The following is a 23,126-nucleotide window of genomic DNA, read 5'->3' on the forward strand; positions in this document are numbered from 1 at the left end:
AGGTTCCGATATACTGCCCCACGACAAATTCAGATAGGTTAGCTAATTGACCTACTGTAAAATGTAGCGTTCCGCAAAGCCCATAAATAGGCCCGAACCCCGGGCCCAAAGCCCAACCAGCAGTGGGTTGTGGGCCTAACCTTCGAAGCCCAGCCCAACCCACAGCCTCTTCGTGGGGGTCTATAAGGCCCCTGTTAAAGCCTATTAAGACAGATTCAACCGGCATCTTGTAGTCGCTATACGATATTGTATTCTAACCCTTCTGCTACTTGTGTAGAATTTGAATTTAGAATTTAGAATTACAAGAGCTATATAGGTATATTTTTCGATTTTGAATAAAATCCGACCTATGGAGGTCGCGATACTAAGAAAATAGGTTAGTATTAATGTCTTGATACTCGATATATATTTTGGATTTGTAGAAGTACTACTACTTTCAAAGTGAACTTCTGTAATTTATAAATTATCCAAAGAATGCGCTTTCTCGCGTTTTCAAACATGATATAGAGAGACAACTAGTAATTAATTCTAAACCATTTAAATTAGTAAAATATTACCTCTAGAAAAAGGCCTAGAAACGGGGGTAAAACGAAGGGTAATTTTAAAACTCCTAAAAGGGGGTTTCAACTTCTGAATTCTCAGTATATTTGTACTGTTTGAGGCCCATTTGGGGGGCCATTAACCCGCAGTGGGCTTCTCCTCAGGCCCATAGCCCACCGGTGGGCCCGAGGGTAGGGCCCAAAGCCCAGCCCATTTGCGGGTTGGGTTGGGCTGGGCTATGGGCTTCATGGGCTTTGCGGAGCTCTAGTAAAATGTATATACCAAAACATCCGAGCTGTCATCGCTGCGCTGTTCCTTAGTCTAAGCGACAAGGCCTAACCTCAAATATTGTGTTTCTTTCTTCGTAATTTCCTCTCTCGAGGAGAGAAAGGCTTGCAAAACTCAAGTTACTTTTTTTCAGCGTGAGTTGCATTATCGCCGGAAACCGTTCCTGCTTCGGAGAATAATTGTGTAAAAGGTGAAGCGACCCTTGCGCTCCTATGCTCTCTGCTTATATGCCACGTCTATCATTGGTATTGCGGGGGCTGATATGTTTTGCGGGGGTTTCGCTTGCATCATATCACGTCATATCAACATTATTAATGCATGCAGGAGCACTCTATATACCAACACCAACCATTGGAAAGCGCATGATGTTATTATCAGATATAGCACGTCAGGTTCAGTCAATTCCCCGTCTTACGATGTATAATCAACTTCATAAAGATATGCACTGCATGCTGTCGCTAGAGCGGCTGACAACGCCGTCTGACCCTGGAAATTCTTGACGAGAACATTATACATTCGCCTATTGCGTGAGTTTCGCGGCACCAAAAATAGATGCTATCGGGTAAACCAAGTGATGATTCGATAGAACGGATATTACGGCTTGTGGAGATCATCAGTCTTGTGTTTTGCGTACCCCATCCTTTCACATGATACTTGTCAATGTCACATACATTGCACACGAAGGAGTTCATACGTGATTCTACAACGGAATTGCGCACAGGAACCAAGAGTGATGTATATTTAAGTCAATGGCCGCTCACAGATTGCAAAGGGATAATTGCTCAAACTTGATCATCAACAATATCTACTGAACTCCCAGCACAGCATGGCGCCATCTATTGCCCAAACTCCTACCGCAGAAGTAGTTTTTCCTGTAAAGGCCGCTCCTGAAACAACCGAGACCAAACCTAGAGTCAGAAGAATCATTGAAGAGGAAGGAGGAAACACCACTGCTAGTGTAAGTCATGGCTAGGCCTCCAACTCCCACCATATATATTCTAACCCAAAAACGATCAGTATCCACACTACCTGCCTGTATACGATTATGGAGAGAAATACCCACCTCTCGAACCATTCACCCACGTCGACCACGGAAAGGACGCCGACCCCTCTTTCAAAGACCTCCTCACGGAAGGCTCCAAGATTCAAAAGTTGACTCCAACAATCGGCTCTGAGGTTACAGGAGTTCAGCTAAGCAAGCTCACCGCTGCCGGAAAGGATCAGCTCGCTCTGCTCGTCGCCCAACGGAAAGTCGTTGCGTTCAGAGACCAGGATCTCGCCGATCTACCAATCCAAGAGGCCCTCGATTTTGGAGGCTACTTTGGCCGCCATCACATCCACCCAACCAGCGGAGCTCCAGAGGGATATCCTGAGATCCATCTCGTCCACCGAAGCAACAATGCCTGGGAATATGATGAATACCTCGCGACAAGAAACAGCAGTGTCTCATGGCATTCCGACGTCACATATGAGCAGCAGCCACCCGGTACTACATTCTTGTACCTCCTTGATGGCCCTGAAGTGGGCGGCGATACTGCCTTTGTCGACCAAGTTGAGGCCTACAACCGGCTTTCACCGGCGCTCAAGGAGCGACTGCATGGTTTGAAAGCTGTGCATTCCGGAGTTGAGCAGGCTGAATTTAGTCTGAAGCGCGGGGGTGTTGACAGACGGGAGCCGGTGCAGACCGAACATCCTATTGTTCGAACCCATCCAGTGACTGGCGAGAAAGCACTTTTCGTTAATGGCGGCTGTAAGTATTCTACCAAGTTCACCGGAGAAAATTGTGCTAATACCATTGCTAGTTACCCGCAGTATTGTCGGACTCAAAAAGGAGGAGAGCGATGCCCTTCTAGGCTTCCTGCTGGCTCACGTGGGTCGCGGTATTGACTTCCAAACTCGTATTCGATGGGCGCCAAAGACTGTCGTTGTCTGGGATGTGAGTTGACTCTTTGACGATTGACTGACTGTTCAAAAAGCTAATGTGTGTACGCAATATAGAACCGTGTCACAGCTCATTCTGTGATTATTGACTGGACGACTGGTGAGCGCCGCCACTTGGCGCGTATTACGCCACAGGCTGAGCGCCCTTATGAGACACCTTATGTTCCAGAGGATGGTGAATCTAAGCATTAAGTTTCTGCTAGATCGATGTTAGAATACATAGGGAATGAAAGGCTCACTCATACAATTATGTGGGCTTCATCTTAACGAGCGTAATGTATACAGAATGTTGATCTGAATAATCATTTCCGAGAATAAGCACGTATCCAAACCTAGTACTCACGACATATCGCAACATCGATGCCAAGATTGCATTGGACGACATCTAACCGATAATGGTGCAATTTCCCAACTAAATATGCCACGACACCCATGAAATTCTGGTCAAATTAATTTTTCCTGGGGTCTAGATTTATTTGGCTGGTAATTGAGAAGTAAACATATTTGTTTCGTAAAGTCATCATATTCTAATCTACTTCCTATGGACGACTATATTCTTCGAGTTCAATGCATCACAACACATATCCATTGTCCCGAGTCTCTCCAACACATTTCTAGCTCTAACGAGCAAACCGAAAGTCAATTCTATATAAGGTGGTTAGGTTATATGCACAGGCCAAAGTATACTCTGCACACTAACATACCTCTTGTTAGTCAACACCGGGTTTTCACGCAAGTAAATCTCTCTTTGTTCGCTTGTCATAGCATCCCATTTCGCAGAATTATTTCTGTGTACAAATTAGCAAGCAAGCTCCATATTCATAATTGCGAGGTCTGAATATGTACTTATTCCAGTAATCATAGTAGAAATTTGCGAAGATGAACAGGAACCCAGCGACAACAGCCAAAGCAATAAGAACTTTGTTCCCGCTTCTGTAGTATGGGGCATCCTTTACTTGGTACACCTGTTAAGGATTGTTAGTTTCTCAGATGATGAAGTTATTCTGTGAAGAAATTAGTAGTAACAAGGACTGCAACTCACATTAACAGCAGCGATTCCGCTCACTTGGATAGACATATTATACAACGCAGAAGCAACGGTGCGAGTCCGCACAGATCCAGCATTCCGTGAAGTCAATGCCACCACAACAGGATGAATGTTCGGAGAACCGACAATGAGCGTAAGTATCGCCCACCGAGGCCAGGGCATGCTTTTCTGAGGAAGTACCTCGAGTGCAATCAGCAGGGCGAGGTTCCAGACTTCCACTCCCACACCCCAGAGCAGGCGCTGGTTCGTACGCTCTGCAATCCAGGTAATAGACATCATGGTGATAATCGCAATCACAGCCGCTGGAATTGTCAGCAAATTGGTCTGGAAGGTTGTGAATCCTTGGGATCGCAGTTGTAGCGTGAGGTAAGCCTGCGCAGGAGTCGTCGGTATCATCCAGATCAGACCAAGAGCATAAATTGGCCACATATGGTAGTCCTTGAGTGACTCCCAAAGTCGTCGTGGGGTTACTGCTTGTCGGTTGTGCATACTGCCCTTGCTGGGATCGTCCCGAATAACACGGTTCACGATGATCTTCTCTTCATGTTCCGTGAACCATCCGTTCTTTCCGCGTAGTCCTCCCTTGGTTTGCACAGGGGAGGCTGGCATCCAGAACGCAGCAACAATTCCGATAACACCAGTTATGAGACCCTCATATGCAAATAGATATCTCCAGGCACCACCACCGTTGGCATCGGTGATATGAAGGAAGCCGAACGCTAAGAATGAACCAATTATTCCGGCAACAGTGTAGGAGATCCAGAACCAGGTGAGTCTGTTCGGCAGCTCGCTGGATTTGTAGAAGAATGACAAGAAAAGAATTGTATCAGGTATACTGCAAATTGCCATTAGTTCCATGTTGATATTGTGTGGAGTATGAATGCTTACAAGCCCCCTTCTAGCAATCCCAACAGAGCGCGACAGGCCAAATATGACTCACGTCCTTTCAAGAAGGCCTGACAAGCCGCAACAAGACTCCAAGAAACCATTTGAATGGGAATCCAACGATCTGGGCCAACTCTCTTGGAAAGTAGCTGGGAGGGCATCTCAGCCAACAGAAAACAGACTAGGAAGACTGTCTGGCCCAAGTTGTAATCGTTGCTGGTCATCTTAAGATCCTGTAGAAACGTACTTGCCAGTGCTTGGCCAATGTTCCCTCGATCAAGCTGCAAAGCGAAGAAGGTTACACAAGCAAAGGTACAGACGCGAGCATCAATCTATCAGCTTCGGTTAGGTGCTAATTAAGATATGCGGGGGAATGGTTGACCAACCTTTCTAACGATCTTCTTCTCCTCCTCTTCCGTCCATTGAAAGTTCGGATCCCAGCGATGGATTCCCTCGTAGCTGTCAATGGGCCGGTAGAAGTGATGGCCCTCCCTGGCCTCAAATGTACTTTCCCCTTTGTGATGTTCAGTTTTCTGCCATTCTTCATCCGAGCCATCTGTACTGCTGGCAGAAATCTGCGCCGTCTTTTTTTCCTCTGTAGACATGTTTCAGGATTTTAGGAAGGCAAATGCAGAACCTCGAAAGTGATTGCAAGGGAAATATTGCAAAGGCTTACTTCTCCCTTTTTATTCCTATAAATTTTTAGCCTAGTTACGAAGTCCGTCACGCGATTTTGCCCCGAGAAGAGTTAAGATGTTGTGCCCGAATGCGTGAATGAGACAATCGCAAAAAGACGACCTGGCTCTAAAAGACGGCGCAATCGGAGAACTAGCATTAGAAATACTTCCATATCTTTCCCGCAATGACCATATATTATTTGTGGAATAATACTCAGATATGTCGGGGGAGCTCTGGAGGCGGGGTCTAAGCGAGTTGCATCATTTGGAAATTTAGATACGCCATTTGAACGAATGCCTTGTCATTGTGCTGCAACGTCGCTAATAATTACCATCGCATTATGCTTATCTTGTTTTGAGAGGGAACTTACACACAACGCAGGATTTCATCTTCTCGCATTCTATTATTCCAGCAAATATTTACCTAAGGGAAGAACCTGCTAAAAATGCAGGAAACAAATCCAGGTATAGGAGCTGTGCGCTCACAGGTTTTACTGGGTCGTGCGGAAGACGAGTTATAGGTCAGAAAAGGGCGGGCAACCGAAAAGCCATTAGGGTATATCATTCACAATAAAATGAAACGCTTTATATTGTCGCTCGTTTTATACATAATTCCATAGCTATACCCCTCGTGATGTCAAGGAGCGAGGTGATAGGGCCATATGGCTCCGCTTTCGCTCCGCCAGACGTTGAACAATTCAACAATAACAAGAAAAATCACGCAATGATAGAGATAAGCAAGAGGGAATGGTGAGCAGCAGCCGGGAGGTTCTTGTGTGGGGTTGATGTGGGAGTGTAACGGTGAGCCCCTGCGCCTGGTGGGAGAGCTGTCGTAGTCTCTCTATCTGAGCCTTTGTCGGGTTGGTGTCCATGGTATCACCTGCCCATTTGTCGATCCAGTTGGTACAGATTTCAACAATTCCCGCAAGATCTTCAAACTTCTTAGAAGATGTGCTAGGGTTGGACTGGATTTTCCAGTCCTCCCATTTCTCAAGCGACCTGGTATTCGCAAGATAATCAAACATCCGCACTAGCTCTTTACTAGCGGAATCAAGCCCTCCACGCGCAAAAAGCAACTCCCACGACATGTTATAGTGAGATTCAAAAACCGGCTTCCATCGGTCCATCCTTGAGCGTGGCTGGTCAAGCTCCCGGAGGATCGCATCATAGTCCGCCAGGATACTACCTCCGTGGGCAGCAGCGTTCTGCTGAGACCTTCTGGTGTTGCTGATAGGCTTGCCAGCCCATTCGTCGAGCACAATTGTCCGCACCTCAATTGTATGTGCATCGAACGTCCGCTCATATTTCCTGGTCGCTTTTTGGGCCTCTTCGAGATCTTTGCTTTAGCCTCCAGATTGTTCTGTGTGTTCTCGAGTGTCTTTTTTTGTATCTCGGATATCCTTCCTTTTGATCTCAGCCCATTTCTGGAGAACTTGGACAGTCTGTGACGGGGTGGCAAGCGTTGCCAGAAGGATCATTCCTCGCTATTCGCTCATGTTTGGCGACTGTCGTCAACGGCTTTAGGTAAGACAGAAAAGTGAAGGAAAGAGGGAAGAGGAGGAGGAAGAGGAAAGAAAAACAAAAACGGACAGAATAGGAGTTCCTGCCTTTGATTTTGGGATGGTGCGATACACTGAAACTCGAGCCCTTTGCGCCTTCCTCCGAAATCCTTCTTTCCACGCGCTTTTGGGGTTTTCTTTGGAATGCATCACATCAGATGGGTCTAATGAGCGTTGATTGAAGGCTATCTGTCATGTTCCAGTACAAATATTGCCTGCGCAATTGGCCTCTAGTTTTGGATATGTCTCTAGGCAATACCCTTTAGAGGAAAATACATGGTAATACTGATATGCTTCTACCCCTATGGGGAACCAAGTATGCTATCGGAACTTGGCTCTCTCATTGGATAATATTGCCAGGCAGTATTTCAGTCATCCAAAGTTCAAATGTCTCAGACAAAATTACCCTCAGAGTAGGAGTACACACCGCGAGAGCGCGGTATACTAGTTGCACGATTAGCAAGTGTATCAGGTCTCTAATCCTGATAGGCCTACAAAACGCGGTCCTTAATAGAGAGGTAAGATTAATTAGTAACGATATGATATAATACAGATATCCTACCTACTAAAATAGAAAAAAGCGTTAACAACGCGACTTTTAGGTGTGTTTTTATAAAATGGTGATGGAAAGTGACGTGTAGATATAAAAAACTACTATAAAAACTACAAAAACTACCTTACTCCTTACTTTTTCTATAGCATTTATATAGTAAATAGTATAAATAAGAAGCAAATCATAAAGTATTAATAGTAATTACTAGTAAGAGATAAGAAATTGAGGTAATAAATTGAGGTAATTCTGACTACACAGCTTTATAGGTATATGTGTATCACTATTTTATCCACTTGAAATAGGAAATTTCTTAGCAAGTTCTTGGTAAGTTATACACCCGTAGTACTATATCGATCCTACTGCGAGGTACTGCAGTACTTATCAAGGTCTATCTGGAATATAGCTTCACGTGTCAATATCAATCTCGGCGAATCAGCACGATCATCTAAATTTTTCAGGACAATTTTGTATTTTTGCGACTATATATTTCAATGTCAGCATTCATTGCAAACCTTGCAACCAAGGTGTTAAAATCTTGGCAGAACGTATTTTTGCACGTAACCAAATGAAAGAGAGAAAAGGAATAGAGAAGAAGCATTGTAGAAAGTCCATGCATACGGATATCTTCCAAAGATTAGGCCATAGGCCAATGGGATCCTTATGATTCGAACACAGTTGCAATGCAGTACTATGTAGTACTAGTGAGAGGGTATTGGCCTTCAATACCGTTGATTAGAACCCCAATACCGGTATTCGAAAGATCGCTCACTCAAAAAAATGATCAATTTATGGCATATTATATTACACAACACCGTATTGTTAGTGTATTGCTGCCGTATTCGGGTTTTAAGGATCCCCTGCATGGTTGCCACCTTCCCAATCTGTATATCCACGTGTACCAACATATCGACTAACAGCTCTGCCTTTCTTTCAACCTCCATACCATTGGACGGTATCCTCTCTTGTGCTTAGGCCTGCTATTATTCTGTACAATACCAGGTAAGTTGCCAATAAGCAACGTCGCGATAAAATTGACGTCTCTACAACATTAAAAAACACACGGTGTCGACGAGAAATCTCCGAGTGAAATCATGGAAGAACTGTATAACACACTTTCTTACCATATTAGGCCTTTCTGCAACCACGTTGTGGCGCATCTAAGCGGGTACATCTCGCTTAAGCCCGCGCCTTCACTTCAAAGCCGTCCATGCCTCGATGCTGAGCGGAAAATTATTTCTTCTACACTCTGGGGTGTGTGTTCTATTAGTGCCGTGGCCAGGTGAATCGGGATCTGATGGTATCTACAAGAATTTTGATCAAAGTAACCCAATTCGTGATGACCGGACCATATCTAATCTCAGATGTGATTGTGGTTCCTAAATAAACGCAGTGGAATTTAGCTCTAACAGGGTACTGCCAGTTCGGTCACGTCTCACTTAATTACCCAAGACTCGGCGACTTGCTGTTTAGATCAATGAATACTTCTGCCTACTGGAGAAAATGCAAGAGAGCTTGGTAATCTTGATTGCGCTCCTTCTGGAAGAACCATCTCATAGCTCTTTCTTTCGGCGACGCCGTATAGCAAAATAGTTGCAATGTGGAAATTCAGAGCATGTCGCTAGACAGATGTACGCCACTCAACAATGGCGATAGGTAACACGTACTTGAGGCGCTCTCACTTGAAAGAGGGGTTGATCACCATGCTCATGTGTACATGATGAACTTAGCCAATAGAGATATAAAGTATTTTTGGATTTACGAAAGTAGCTATATTCTATCGAGGCCCGGAATCATTTTGTTGGAGTCTAAGCTCGATGGAAACTTCGCTTTCTTTGTTCATTAGAAATATAGACGGAACGGGTAGGAACGTTGTTTCTTTGACATCCTTGACTTTTCGGTTATTTAGGCAATCATCGTGATCATCCTTTTGGCCCCACAGTTTCTTTATTGAGCCACCACATTGACAGGGGGTGGGCTGCTAGATTGTACAGTTGCAACCCACTTAATAGAGACCAAATTGGTTGGATCGTGGGATATGCTGCAAGATGAAAACGTGGGCTCAACATCATTTAGAGCATATTCGTACAAGGTTGACTCCCTTTCCAGTGGAACAAAATTCTTGCTAACCAAGTGATCTAAGGGGTTCTTGGTATTCTCTTTTGGAACCACCTCCATATTGAACGATTGTACTTGTTCAGAAAAGGCAATCCCTCTTGGAAAAATGTAATAACTAGTCGCATGGGACGGTGGGTATTTGTTCATGGTTTCAATCTCTGTGGCGTTAAGATTGAAGTCCGAGCTCCTTCGTTTTGAGTTAATTGCATATGCCGCAAGGTATCCCAGTTGATAACCTCAAAGAACTTGGATGAAGGTTTTTTTTTTGACGCGCCAATTGAGCTAAGCTGAGCAAAATATGTGGGGCATAGCCAGAAGCATGACTATAATATCAACAAAGAATAGTATATCTACACTCTAAGCGATATAGTTTTATAGTCCGTATATATCTTATATCTCGTCGTTTAACCATATCCTCCGAAGGTTCAAACGGAAGCTTTAGAAATAATGGCGGAGTTCGATGATCAGCACAGCAGGGTTCCTGAGTCGGTCTTTTTGGTGAGTATCCAACATGACGAAAATATTCTTTCGATAAGTATAATTAACATTGTATTAAAAGGGTGTGCTATGGGCTCTCACAGGAGTATCGTTTATCTTTCTTGTATTTCGCATATACGCTCAAGTTACCTCGTTCCGTCGACTATTCCTAGATGACTTTCTGGTTGTCCTTTCATGGGTCATCATACTCACAGCTGCGATCATTTGGCAAATCGAGGGAAAGGTTCTTTATGAGTTATACGCAATCAGTGCTGGTACAAAGCCATTCAATCTTGAATTTCTGCCGAGGTACAATACATTCATGCGCTTCAATGCCGCATTCGAGATACTGTTCTATTCAGCCCTGTGGTGTGTCAAATTCTCATTCATGGCACTCTTCTACCGAATCAGTGCCAAGGTCAAATCTCTGCGTATTTGGTGGTTTGTGGTTCTTTTCTGCACAGCGAGTGTCTACATTGCATCGATAGGCGATATCGAATACAAATGCAGTTTTGGAGGGCTGGAGTATATCATCAGTGAGAATACCCGCACTAAACTGCGATTGATTTACGTATCCTGACGCAGAGCTTGGCAGCTCAATGCCCCCAACCTAATCATGTTCATTACGAGAATCGCATGTTCTGGGCCAACTGTGCTGGAGATGTTATCACGGACTTGATGAGTGAGTTTACTATAAACACATCGGACTATCAAGGATTCTTTCAACCTGACAATTCTTTGATTTTAGTCCTGTCCATTCCCTTCCTTGTGTTATGGAGAACGCGGATCTCACTCCGCAAAAAGCTTATCCTCCTCAGTATTTTCTCCGCAACCATCTTCATTATGGTCGTCGCCATCATCCGGGTGGCCACCGGGATGACCTATGACCGTCAGATGAATATCGACTGGCTTTGTTTCTGGAGCTTCGTTGAGGTGGAAGTCGGTATGTTGCTTCAAGCTTGTCTCACATTGTTGTCTTAATACTAAAAATTTTTGTTTCTTTTAGCAATTATTGTCTCCTGTGTCGCCTCTCTCCGACAACTCTTCGTCACATCACAGAATCAGAGCTCATCTGGAAGGGCCGCTTATCCTAATGCGACAGATCCCATTTTAAAAAAGTCAAAAGAGGAGTATAACCAAGATCCGTCGCGGTCGCTCGGGTCTCTCGGGGATGTCCAGTCACACACAAATGATGAAGTACTCATGTCGCCTTTGAGCGTTGTGCGTGTTCGTCAGGACTTTGAAGTCACTCACACTGATGCAAGCCAGTCTGCAGATAGTGATAAGGCATGCAGACACCAAACTAGCTTTGACTAGTTTCTAGATTTCTACCGTGGTACTTGCCTCTGAGCGCACATTCCATCCCAATCATCGTTAATTTTATAGATTTACTTAGAATATTTCGGAATACCATTGCGGGAATTTTAGCAAAATCATGGTTACAATATCTCTAAGCTCCCGAGGGCTAGATTTATCAATAATACATTGGGGTCTCTTAAATAGATATCTATGTCCATTGTAGGAGATTAGAATGTATAGAATGTTGTTTAGGGAAAGCTAGCAGAGTCTGCTAGACCTCGTGTAAACCAGTAGGCTGCAAAAACTGTAAATTTCAAATTTATGAATTTGTTATACTTTACATATGCAAACGCTCTTTTGCACGCCCTATCCTTCGCCATCATACATGTAGTTGGCGGTTGAATATTCTGAACAGATATTCATGGGTGGCTAAAAAGACGCCTAAAAATAGTACATTCAAAAGGGCATCTTGAAGGACACCTGAAAGGACATCATAGTGGAACATTAATTGAAACCCCTCTCATATCATATTGAATTTTCTGTATATTCGAATTATCTAACTCTTCTGTCGTGAAGTTTACAGGCCGTATAATCCGGATATTTGGTTCTATACAAATGACTAATCCAGTATAAATGAGTTCTCTAACCCTTCTCGGCGCGAGTTAATATAACAAGGCAGAGATCAGAGGGGTGAATCATAAAAGCAAATAGGACCCAAGTCTCGACTACTCGCTGTGCACTACGCTGGTCCTAGCGTCCAAGCCAAGGCTTTTGAGGATTTTCTGCCTGTAGGTGACTCAGAGACTTCCACACCCCCTCGAAAAGGATAAATATAACAACGGGGAACCATCAAACTATCTCAGGAGACAAAGCAAAATGTACATTCCCATAGAATTGTTAAGTCGGATCCTCGAGGAGACCCTCGAGATCTGTTTACTGCAGGATTTATGGAAATTAAGGCTGGTGAATTGTATGCAACCATACCCATTCGTCAGATCAGCTCTAACATATTATCCCAGTCTTCTTTGCACGCAAGGTTGAGGCCTTCTTGATGGAACGTGTCGAACTCGAGAACTACGGCTCCCCAACAACGCAGGTTGCAACCCGATCCAAAGTCCAGTGGAATGATCTTCCCTATCGCATGAAACGCCTTTATCTCTATTGCAAGCTTCAGATCCATGACTACAGCCAATGTTCGTGGTCCATCCTCGTTCGAGAGATAATCGATCTCCCGAATCAGAGAACTACCAACGAAACCGCAACTCTTATCAACAACCTCATCGATGCATATCTATGTGGTAGATTCGATGACTGTCGCAAACTGCTCGATCCTGTTTCTAATACAGAAGATGGCAAATTAATCTTTGCTCGCCCCAGTGATGGATTTTACACACCATTTGAGTCATTCGAAACAACATTGCAATGCGCACTAGCAACGAGTGCCATTCAAAGAGGAGACTGCGCCCGGCTGCAGGCGATCCTTGGTCAAGGGGGCAAAATTACAATCTGGAGTAATAGACTGGGCATTCTTCCGCTGGATATCGCTGCCAAAAAGGGATCTGGGGCGATTATAGAGCTACTTCTGGCAAATGGTTGTCCAATGCGCTATGAATTTTATCGACGTGGCGAGTGGCACAGGTATGATTACGTCGAAGTCCTGGACACGATGGCGGAGAATGGCAACGACCAGGGATTAGATGTGTTGATTGGCCACATGGCAAAAGAGGGGGAAATGTGTTCAGGAATTTTGAAGCGGATGATGACCAGAGCCGTTGGGGGTGGACATATTTCGGTGATGAAACTCGTCCAGCAGAAATGTGAAACCATGTATGGCAGCCCTGGATGGGATCCTCAAATGCTCGGGCATGCCATCGATTATGGGTCTTTGACTGCCATAAAGTATCTGTTCCATCGGGGCGAGGTGGATGTAAACACACGAGCGTCCCCGATTGATAGGAGTCCGCTTTTGAGATCAGTGTATAGAACTCCAATTTCCAGGAGGCCGGAGATTGTCAGTTTCCTTCTTGAAAATGGGGCAGATTCAAATGGGACAGAACTGCCAAAGAAAAAGACACCCTTGGAAGTGGCAGTGAAAGCAAAGGATTATGAATCTGCTTCAATTCTACTGAAGCATGGAGCAGTCGCCAACTCTAGATGGATGATGTCTTTACTACTTGATAATAGCAAGCCGATATGTGCCGCTTTGGCTCAGCTGTTATGGCCTAGTGGGGGCAGTTACGAGAAATACAAGGCGGGAGGAAAGTCGTACATGCTCTGTCGTGATGCGAAGAAAATAAGCAATATTGAGAACGCTTTCATAGACCTAGGTTGGGACGAGCAGTATGTGAAAGAAGTGGAGTTTACTCATTTTATCGACCTCTATTCGTGATATATTTGTATGTGCCTGAGACAAATGTTACTTACTTGATTTGAAAACTAATACTCGGGCTTCTCGCCTTCACAGCCAAGGGGAATCTTGTGGTCATGTTCATGTGCGTAGAAACTTCTCATTAAGAAAAGGAAGAAGTATTTATTCTACAGCAACGAAACTCTCCGTAATCACAGGGTGCTTCTCAATGGCATCATAGAAGCTCCCATCGGAGCTGGAAGCACTCCCAGGATCCTGAAACTCATTGAAGCCAGAGTTTGATCTAAATAGACACCAAGAAAGGAGTCCAGAGTCAGCAAATATCGGGGAAATTTCCTTCCTCACTTCTGGCACCTGATTAACAACACTTAATAATTCGTCAAATGCCAATGCCAACTTTTCTGTAAAGTCTGGGCGCTGCTTTAGGTGATGTCCAAAGTCACCAAGAGTATATTGCTTGTCGTACCTCCTTCGGAAATGATCCGTCGCTGCTAGAATTTGGAGCGTGGAAGGATCAGCGTATAGTGCCGCGATCTGGAGCAGGTTGGGGACCTTCATACGTGGGCAGATCGAGTACTCATGCCATCGATCAAGGAATAATCGTAGGACATTATGACTGTTGTAAATAATTGCAGTGGTCAAAGGAGTTGATCCATCGGCCGATACTGAGTTGATGTTGGCGCCGTATTCCAATAACAGCATAGCAAACCCAGCATTGTCAAGCCTTGCTGCATAAATAAGCCCAGTCTTCCCATCATTTCCACTTGAATTCACATCTGCACCAAAATCAAGCAGAGATTTCAGAAGTAAAATATCGGTGGCGTTTCAGGCAGCGCAATTGAGTGGACTTCCCTTCTTTTCACCACCAGGATGACGTAAATCAGGCTGTGCTCCCGCTTCTAGAAGTAAACGAACAGCAACAGTTTAATCCTGAGAAGCTGCATTTGATAGAGGACCAGATAGCTGAACATCGACAATATTCGGATCCGCACCGTGGCTAAGGACTGTGACAATAGCCCGCGTATCCCCTCAGGCGGCGGCCCAAGCCAACGCAGTGCGACCCATGGCATCAACGGCATTTATATCTTCCGGACTGTGGGTTATCTGGTCCTCGAGGCTCAATATCGACAAGCCTAGATGAGTCTTCGTAAATCTTGCTTCGTCTATGAAATCTTCAAGATAACTGTTTTTCGCAATGATACGGAGAGCGCCAACGGCAGTATCAGAGAGTCCTCCTTTAAGAAGGAAATGGCAGGCTTTATTTCGTGGGCTATTGTCGCTTGCAGAGATTGGTCTGTAGTCGGTGTCCGCACCCGCATGGATCAAAAATTCGCAGGTCTCGTACTGTTTGCCGTAAAGGGCCCACCGAAGAACCGAATACCCGCGAGTCGTACTGACATCGCGTGGAGAAGCCAGTCCTTTGCTGAAGAGATATTTGAGACCATCGATATTTCCGTTCAATGCGAGGCTGACGCATTATGCGGTGTCAGGTACCCTCCGTAGTGTGTCAAGGTGTAACATTGTTCCAACATTGGGTTGGTATCCAAGTTAGAGTCGTACGATTGCAGATGATAGAGATGCAAAGGGGAACCAGTATTCAAGACTGACTTGCCTTGCCCGTGATTTATTGCATGTGTGTGAATCACATTTTGGACTGAAATAGGGAAGACCAGCATAACCAACAGAAAGCTGACCGAAAACACGGTTGACGAGTGCAGGACTTGTCGCCTTCTGATGCGAATGACAAGAACATGTGCAGCCCGATTGAAAGGTAACGGAAAAAGGAGTAACCCGAATACCTATCCCTTTAGAGCTTGTTCTCGCCAGAGGTGTGTCTTTTTTAACGGTTGGTAGATGCTGCGTTCTATGGGTGGACATGTGGTATGACGATCCGACTTGAGTAAATTGGTTTTCTTGAACTTGATGTGACTGTGTCAATAGCATCTTCTCAACTCTAGCTATACGCTGATCGACGGCAGCAAGTCCACTGAGAAAGTTGTTTCCCAGAGCCATCTGTTGTTGGGAAGATTCAAATGTGACAGCCGAGATAGCCTCGATATCCAAACGGATCTTTGTCATATCGTGCCTATCTGGAAGTCAATAACCTTGACACTCTTACATCAAAATATGAGGAGTTTCACTCGATCGACATACAAGTTTGATGCATCAAGCATAACATTCAAATTGGCCTTCAGTGTCCTAATATCCTCCTGAAGAACCTGCAGTCGGCTTTGTTCTTTGCGCCAGGCATGTGCCCTGGAAATCGACATTCGTGAAGCTCGACAGGCAACGGTGAGCTGACAAACAATGTCTTTTATTTCAAGTAGTCTTTTATTCGCTTGTTGCAAGAGATGTGGAATAACTGAAAACTTGCTTTCAGGTAGGAATGCCCGGCTTTTGATAAGCAAGGAGACCTGGAGAAGTACGAGGTTGAGATCCGCGACTTCTTATTAACCGCGTGAAGCCGTCTTGGCAAGCTTTCACAAAGTGCTCGTAGGTCTGAAAGAGCGGAGCAAGTTTGTGTAGCAAGTGTCGCGATGGCGATCACACTCGCTCCGTATGATCGTGGATCCATATCTGAAATATAAGCTTTCAACCTTGGATCAAAGAGGCTATAGAATACTCTAGATGTGGAATTTCTTTCGAAAATATATGACCAAATGTAAAAATATGAGGGAGAGCTTAGTGGTGGAGGTGTCTGCCGGGGATATTTGCATCGGGGCGCTAATTTCATTATCTGTGTTCAATCACAGCTGCGGCTGCAGTCTTGATTGGATATATATATTATTATGATGTGTATGTACTTTCTAACTAGGTACGCCTAGTATCCTTCTGAGACGATAAATTTGAAGTTGATACAATGTATTCTTCTGAACCTCTAGAAAGTAACCAAACTTGTGCCTAGCATGTTAATATACTATGTCGCTACTCATCGCTCCGCCCTCCGTTATCACCCGCAGAAGGGGCCCCACTCCCCACCTGCATTTCCCCGCCCCGCACGTAACCTTAGGTAGCATCCGAGGGGCTCCGGGGAGCCTAGCCCACGGGTGAGGTTCAAATAACCCGTGGAATCGAAATCCGAGCCTCATCTTGACACATAAGGTTCAGGTACGAGTTTCCAATATAAGATCTTAATCTAGGACTTATAGTCGCTTCTCGGTTTCGACATGCGATTCGGTCGGGATTTTCATCAACACAGGGTCCCAGAATGGACATCACTTTATGTCCCCTACGACTCAGTAAAGAGCGCATTCAACCTAGCGGTCGGGAAGTCAATTGATGCAAATCTCGAACCAGACCTTTCAGGTTCGTGCTTGCTTTTTTTTATTCAAAATAATATCTAACGAAGAAAGTAGAAGTGTATGCGCTCCTCGATGATAGCATCCAGTCCGCTAGCAACTTTCACCATGACAACTGCAACTTTCTCATGGCGAGACAAGCAAAGCTTGAGACAAAATATGAAAAGCTGCTTCAAGCAATTCTCTTCTCAAGGGAGGAGGACGACGATTTTCATGAAGTGAAGACCTTCCTCAACCTCATCACAGATCTACATGATGATTTTGAGAAGCTACAACATTACTCTCACTTGAATAAAGAAGCCATCGAGAGTCTTTTCGCCAAAATCGAGAGGTTAGGTGGCTACAGCCGTCTAATGCATCAGGAACAGAAATCTAAGTGGATAAAATCTCAAATTGAGCGTCGTACGCAATGTGCGAACTTCATCACTCGATCGAAGGTTCTAATAAATAGCGTCGCTGAGGCGTCCTCCGATGGGTACGGCCCCTCCACAATGAAGGCGTTGCTCGATGAAGCCGGTTCAGATGAACTGCCACCCCTTATCACCCAATTTTCAGCTCTGTATAGCGCAATCAGAAACGATGACTCCCGGGCGTTAGTTGATCCACTCAATCATTTTTTGCACGATCCACCTCCCGAACAAGAACCTAGGGCCTTTTTCTACGAACTGGCCGAGCTTGCAGCAACCTGTAGCTCTCGACATTGCTTCCGATATTTGGTATCACAAATTTCAAGCGTGAGTGGTGTTATCCTGGATCACGATTTGCTGAATCATGTTATTATCACGCGAGGGCAACTCGGCCCTTCTGAAGAAAGCGATGACAGCATTCAATCTGACGAGAACCGACGTCTTACATTGTTCGATTTTGCGATTGAAGGTCTTGCTTCTCGTATGAAAGAGACTTTGTATGCCAAGGACACTTTTGGTCGCCTTGGCCTTCATTATGCGGCACTATATGGCATGTCCTTCGTATGTCAGTCAATCGTGGATTATTCAAGACGCTGGGGACCGGGTTTCTTGTCGAAGTTACTTTTGACAACAGACTGTCAGGGATTCACCCCGTTTCACTATGCGGTCATCAAAAATCATGTGAGCGTTGCGAAACTGTTTCTGGAAACATGGGTTTTAGAGATGAAACCGGGACACGAGGTTGAAACCGAAAGTCTGCTCAAACACCTGAACGATATTTTGATCCTCGCTATCAGATATAAGCATGATGAGATTGTGTTGTGTTTCGCAAAAAGCTCCATTGAGTTTGATGAATGCTCTTCATATGGAGAGTCTGCTCTGTATGTTGCCGCTCAGATGGGGCGTAGCGACTATGTCAACGCCTTACTAGAACACCCCAAGAATGTCTGCATTGACACTGCTGAAAGGCTGAATGGCTGGACTCCATTATTTATCGCTTGTGTGGAAGGCCACAGTACCATTGTCAAGCTTCTTCTACAAGCAGGAGCGAATCAGGACTTGTATGATAATCATAGTTGGACCGCAAAGGAACATGCTGCTTTGAGAGGCCATCTTCATGTGGCTGAAATGCTGAAGCCATGGGATAGTCACCACCTTATTGGCGGACCTGCCAACATGCCGCTGAAGTCTAAGTCCGCAGCCGGCCCCCGTCTTGCAGTGGGCGAAACCCATGTCATTGTCAATCTTGGTGTTTTGTGTAACGGCAAGCACGTCAAAGCAGTGAAAATTAAAGACGCCTCGTCGGACAATTCACCTTACGCGAAATACCTCTCCTCGATGGATATGTTAGTTTCGGTGGAGAGTACCTCACAGCGTGTGAAACTGCCTATACTCAGCGAAAAGGTTAACGAACCGTTCGTTTTTCCTGTTACTAATCCCAGTGAAGCCCACCTGTCTTTCAAGTTTTACCCTGCAGACTCATCTTGTAACGCGTGCCAGCTAATAGGTAGTGCTGGTTATGTGCTAGAGAGTGACAAATACTGCTTCGGAGAGAATCGTGAGAGTCTCGTCAGAGAGCGAACTGTCCCAATTCTGGAGAAGGGTACAATGGAAATAATCGGAACGGTCACTTTCACTTTCGTCATTTCTAAGCCATTGATGGGTTCAAATCCTCCCTTATTGGCGAAGCAGCAACTCTTGGAAGAAGGGTTGCAACTTGTCGGTCATAGAGGTATCTACCCCGTTCAATCAGCACTTTTTGCCTCGGCATTTAGCATTGCTGACAGAGAACAGGGCTTGGTCAAAATACTGCCAACCCTAGCCAGCTTCAACTGGGAGAGAATACCATCGAGGTAGGTATATATAATCGCACCTTCAAACTCTATCGAACTAACACTGGAATAGTCATTTCTTTCTGCTGCAAAGCTAGGCGCTTCATATGTTGAGGTAAGATGCTTTCGGGTTCTGGGTGTGATAAGCTTGCATTTTCTGACCTTTAATAGTTTGGTAATAACTCATTCAAGTGGAACTTTTCTTTTCGCCCTTACTAACATATAAATAGATGTTCAACTTACTAGAGACCTGGTGCCTATCATTTATCACGACTTTTCGTTGAGTGAGTCCGGAACCGACATTCCCATTCATGATATCAGTTTCGAACAGGTCTGTCTGTCCCTCAAAATACCAACATTTTCTAATTCTGACTTTTGAAGTTTATGTACGCCAGTGAACTTCAGTCACCCAGAGGTGAAGCAGTCTTGGTGCTTGAAAGGCCGAGTTTACAGGCCTTGTCACATAGACCTGGTGGGGACAGAGTTCGCTCACTCTCGTGGACAAAAGATCAAGAGCAGAAGACTGTGCAAATTCGTGATCGAATGAAGCACACTGTGGACTTCAAGAACAAAGGATTCAAGCCTAATACAAGGGGACATTTTGTGCGGGATTCTTTCACAACGCTGGAAGAGTTGCTTACGAGTCTGCCCCATTCAATCAGCTTCAATATTGAGATAAGTAAGTTTCTGATGTTTGATGAATCACTCGGCTCCTCTTATGAACTAGTCTAGACTAACATGGTTGAAGAGTATCCCAGGCTTCATGAAGCTGTCGAGGCGGGCGTAGGACCACTCGCTATCGAGATCAACACATTCATTGATCGGATACTTGCCCAGATATTTCGTGTCAGCAGTGATAGGTCCATTATACTCTCCTCCTTTTCACCAGAGATTTGTATTCTTCTAGCGACCAAGCAAGATACATATCCTGTCTTGTTTATCACCAATGCCGGAAAACTACCATTGTCAGACATGGATATGAGAGCTAGTAGTCTACAAGCCGCGGTCCATTTCTCAAAGCGATGGAACTTGGCTGGCGTTGTGATCGCTTCCGAGACATTGATTCTGTGTCCAAGACTTGTGAGGTATGTTAAGAGATCAGGTCTGATATGCGGGTCATATGGCTCTTTGAACAACATGCCAGAGAACGCTCAAGTAAGTCCAAAGATAAATTGCCACCTCTTTCGATGAATATTGAAGCTCACTTGCGATAGGTACAACAAAAAGCTGGTCTTCAGATTCTCATGGTCGATAATGTTCGACTGATCGCATCGACGTTAGGGGGTCTTCCATGTAATCAACAATGACATAAATGCAACACCTAGAGATTATTGAAGAGTCCCAGACGATTTAACATAAGTCGACACCAGTTTACACAGGCTGATGGGCAAAGGAAAAAATCCAAGTCGCTTATCACTTTTCTTCAACATATCGAGCTACCCAACGCCAACTCCCAGTGCGTACAAAATACGCAACAGCTGCAAAATAGGCGGGGTTCAGAACAAAAACCAAGCTATATACTACAAATAACAAAAGATATTTTCAATAAAACCAAGAAAACATAACAGCTTGTCTAAGGTCATGGTCACTTGTTTCTCACAGTTCAGGCGTCAGTGGCTTGCTGCTCTGTTCCACTTTTCCCAGGGCACTCAGGGTAGATATTCACCCACATAAACTTCTACACGGTCGCAACAGCTTTAAATCGCCCAGAAGTAGCTGAATATGGAGGTTTATATAGTGAAAACAGCTTTAAGGCCGTAAACCACTCCCAAACCCGGCACTCCACTTGACTCCGTATAGATTTATAGGCAGGTCAAGTATGGGTTGGCTTCATCGTCCTGATATTCAAAAGGTCTGACGTATTTCTCAGATTTCACTGTAACAAGATCTCGGTCGTTTTTGAATCTATCCTGCATATTGGAGTATTCGGTCTCGCAGGCTAGGCAGGCGAGGTTTGGATCCACGTCGTGATTCGCGCCAGTCTGGCTCGGTGTCTTTGAATGTCAGATATGAAGTTCATATTGAAAATAAATTGGTAGAAGGAACAAAAAGCGCCTGAATATCAAATTCCTTCAAGAGAACCCCCAAGCATTCCACGGACTATGGAGGCCCATACAGCGCCCTTCGAGATTGTCTCCATCGCCAAGCCTCAGGACAGCCCTTAGATCGTCCGTGTGTCGTGATTATCGGCCAAAACACGAGCCCTTTCTTCAATTCTTCCCGATTGAAGCTCCTCGTGTGCGTAAGCCTTCCTTGAAAATACAAGAAGGATGTCCAACGCGCCGGTCGATCTGAGTCCCAAATTGGTTTCAGATTTACCATGCGATCAACTTCTTGCTCGTCCTCCTCTTCATCCTGCCCTTCGGTATTTGAATTGGAAGCAGCATCCATTCGTAAATATCTCAGACACTGAGTATGTTTTCCACTCAAATTTGAGAGGCTGAGATTGTCTAGCTTTGGCATCGACCTTTCTAGATGAGAAAAGATCGGATTCCATGACCCGGTGGTCAAATTGCACTCATGCAACGTGAAAGAGCGGAGATTGGGATGCTTCCGGAGAAATAGCAGAATAGACTCCTCTTTCGCCATGAACCCAGAAAGTGCACATCTTTCTAGCTCCGGGAACTGGGTTTCATCGGCGATGCTTTCAATGATCCGGTCATAGCTGTCTAACGCCCCATCTTGCAGCGCATTGCGGAAAAATAAATCCAACTCTCGGAGAGCTGGCGCAGACTTAAGCAGGGATGTAATTCCTGGTGTTGTATCAGCTAGCACTGCACGAGGATCCTTCCATGATAAGTGTCCTTCCCTCGATGCACCGTAGTCACTTTCCGTTTCCGAGCCTTCATCCGTTTCTAGTGCATCTTCATCCACTTCGGCAATGTCGAGATCATTCTGTATCTCCGCTGACATACTCAGCTCGAGTGATTCCAGGTTCTCGCATAGCGTTCCTAATTGTTTTAGGTCAAGGTCCGATGCATAGGTGGTGATATGGCTGGATGGAATGCAGCATCTAGGAGTACTGCGATATACGTCGAGTTTCTTCACCGAGGACCCGCTCTGCACAATCGCTGTGACAATCCAAGAAAATACCTGCGAGGCTCGCATCCAGAACGGATGCCACGCCCCTTTCTCGGTCGATGCTCTTTGCGTACGTCCAAGTATTAGAGCACCATCTAAGCGGATGGAATGTATCGGGTTAAATCCTCTCAGTGAAAGTTGAAGAAGTTCAATCATCTCGCTTGAGGACTCATTGACTCTTGCTCTTTGTTGTTCCTTTAACCAATTTAGATCAGATTTGGCTTCCGAGAGACCCTCAGCTGAATAGGGAATGGTCGTCCGCTCAAACATACGCCCGTGGACTTTGACCTCATCGTATTTTCCAGATTCCACGTTCTTCTCTAGTTTGGAAGCATCCAGGTTTGTGGCAAGGAAAGTCAGAGAATGAATCATTTTGCTGAGGGCAGGATTGCAAGACAAGGCACGAAGGGAACGAAGAGTCTGCGACGACACATCGCAAATGGGTTGTTGAATGGAGCCTAAAAACCGGGGCCCGATGCACTTCTTTGCGAGCTTCCGGTCTGTTAGACGGAGAGCCTTGACGGTGTTGAGGTCCAGATATGTAAGAACTATCTCAAAAATGTCTGGAGGCAGAGTATTCAAGTCCATGATAAATGGCTCTTGCTCTGGATTGAAAATTTTAATAAGATGAGATTACTTCTAGGGGGAGGAGTGAGGGGGTTAGCTTTGGGACTAACAACCGAGAAATCTCTCAAATGGTTGCCTCAGGTTTTGCGAATTAATCGAGAGTCTGGAAGGAAATCTGATTTCAAATCAA

General features: G+C 45.0%; 8 protein-coding genes across 8 annotated transcripts; 3 read left to right on the forward strand and 5 right to left on the reverse strand.

Annotated features, from left to right (window-relative positions):
* Positions 1-1,654: 1,654 nt before the first annotated feature.
* On the forward strand, positions 1,655-2,961 carry N7479_009483 (TauD/TfdA dioxygenase family protein; the record flags this gene model as incomplete). The annotated part of the gene is made up of 4 exons (XM_057257176.1): positions 1,655-1,786; positions 1,846-2,578; positions 2,631-2,764; positions 2,827-2,961. The coding sequence occupies 4 exons, from the start codon at positions 1,655-1,657 to the stop codon at positions 2,959-2,961; spliced, it is 1,134 nt and encodes a 377-aa protein (XP_057104634.1).
* A 428-nt stretch (positions 2,962-3,389) lies between these two features.
* N7479_009484 (Major facilitator superfamily domain general substrate transporter) lies at positions 3,390-5,307 on the reverse strand (the record flags this gene model as incomplete). The annotated part of the gene is made up of 6 exons (XM_057257177.1): positions 3,390-3,414; positions 3,474-3,557; positions 3,616-3,734; positions 3,812-4,652; positions 4,706-5,034; positions 5,089-5,307. 6 exons carry the CDS (start codon positions 5,305-5,307, stop codon positions 3,390-3,392), a joined length of 1,617 nt encoding a protein of 538 aa, XP_057104635.1.
* A 789-nt stretch (positions 5,308-6,096) lies between these two features.
* Positions 6,097-6,467, reverse strand: N7479_009485 (uncharacterized protein; the record flags this gene model as incomplete). Its single annotated transcript, XM_057257178.1, has 2 exons — positions 6,097-6,224; positions 6,260-6,467. 2 exons carry the CDS (start codon positions 6,465-6,467, stop codon positions 6,097-6,099), a joined length of 336 nt encoding a protein of 111 aa, XP_057104636.1.
* A 3,586-nt stretch (positions 6,468-10,053) lies between these two features.
* N7479_009486 (ankyrin repeat domain-containing protein) lies at positions 10,054-13,771 on the forward strand (the record flags this gene model as incomplete). The annotated part of the gene is made up of 6 exons (XM_057257179.1): positions 10,054-10,104; positions 10,166-10,619; positions 10,679-10,765; positions 10,832-11,026; positions 11,090-11,362; positions 12,402-13,771. The coding sequence occupies 6 exons, from the start codon at positions 10,054-10,056 to the stop codon at positions 13,769-13,771; spliced, it is 2,430 nt and encodes an 809-aa protein (XP_057104637.1).
* A 141-nt stretch (positions 13,772-13,912) lies between these two features.
* N7479_009487 (uncharacterized protein) lies at positions 13,913-14,452 on the reverse strand (the record flags this gene model as incomplete). Its single annotated transcript, XM_057257180.1, has 1 exon — positions 13,913-14,452. One exon carries the CDS (start codon positions 14,450-14,452, stop codon positions 13,913-13,915), a length of 540 nt encoding a protein of 179 aa, XP_057104638.1.
* Positions 14,453-14,779: 327 nt separating this feature from the next.
* On the reverse strand, positions 14,780-16,020 carry N7479_009488 (uncharacterized protein; the record flags this gene model as incomplete). The annotated part of the gene is made up of 3 exons (XM_057257181.1): positions 14,780-15,218; positions 15,681-15,836; positions 15,905-16,020. 3 exons carry the CDS (start codon positions 16,018-16,020, stop codon positions 14,780-14,782), a joined length of 711 nt encoding a protein of 236 aa, XP_057104639.1.
* An 897-nt stretch (positions 16,021-16,917) lies between these two features.
* On the forward strand, positions 16,918-20,642 carry N7479_009489 (uncharacterized protein; the record flags this gene model as incomplete). Its single annotated transcript, XM_057257182.1, has 11 exons — positions 16,918-17,056; positions 17,107-18,017; positions 18,099-19,188; positions 19,251-19,309; positions 19,362-19,403; positions 19,460-19,463; positions 19,519-19,619; positions 19,670-19,967; positions 20,037-20,373; positions 20,433-20,443; positions 20,614-20,642. The coding sequence occupies 11 exons, from the start codon at positions 16,918-16,920 to the stop codon at positions 20,640-20,642; spliced, it is 3,021 nt and encodes a 1,006-aa protein (XP_057104640.1).
* Positions 20,643-21,388: 746 nt separating this feature from the next.
* Positions 21,389-22,957, reverse strand: N7479_009490 (F-box domain protein; the record flags this gene model as incomplete). The annotated part of the gene is made up of 1 exon (XM_057257183.1): positions 21,389-22,957. The coding sequence occupies one exon, from the start codon at positions 22,955-22,957 to the stop codon at positions 21,389-21,391; it is 1,569 nt and encodes a 522-aa protein (XP_057104641.1).
* Positions 22,958-23,126: the final 169 nt, after the last annotated feature.

Source organism: Penicillium vulpinum (assembly GCF_028829585.1).
Source record: "Penicillium vulpinum strain IBT 29486 chromosome Unknown utg000004l_segment0_segment0, whole genome shotgun sequence".
Classification (NCBI taxonomy): domain Eukaryota; kingdom Fungi; phylum Ascomycota; class Eurotiomycetes; order Eurotiales; family Aspergillaceae; genus Penicillium; species Penicillium vulpinum.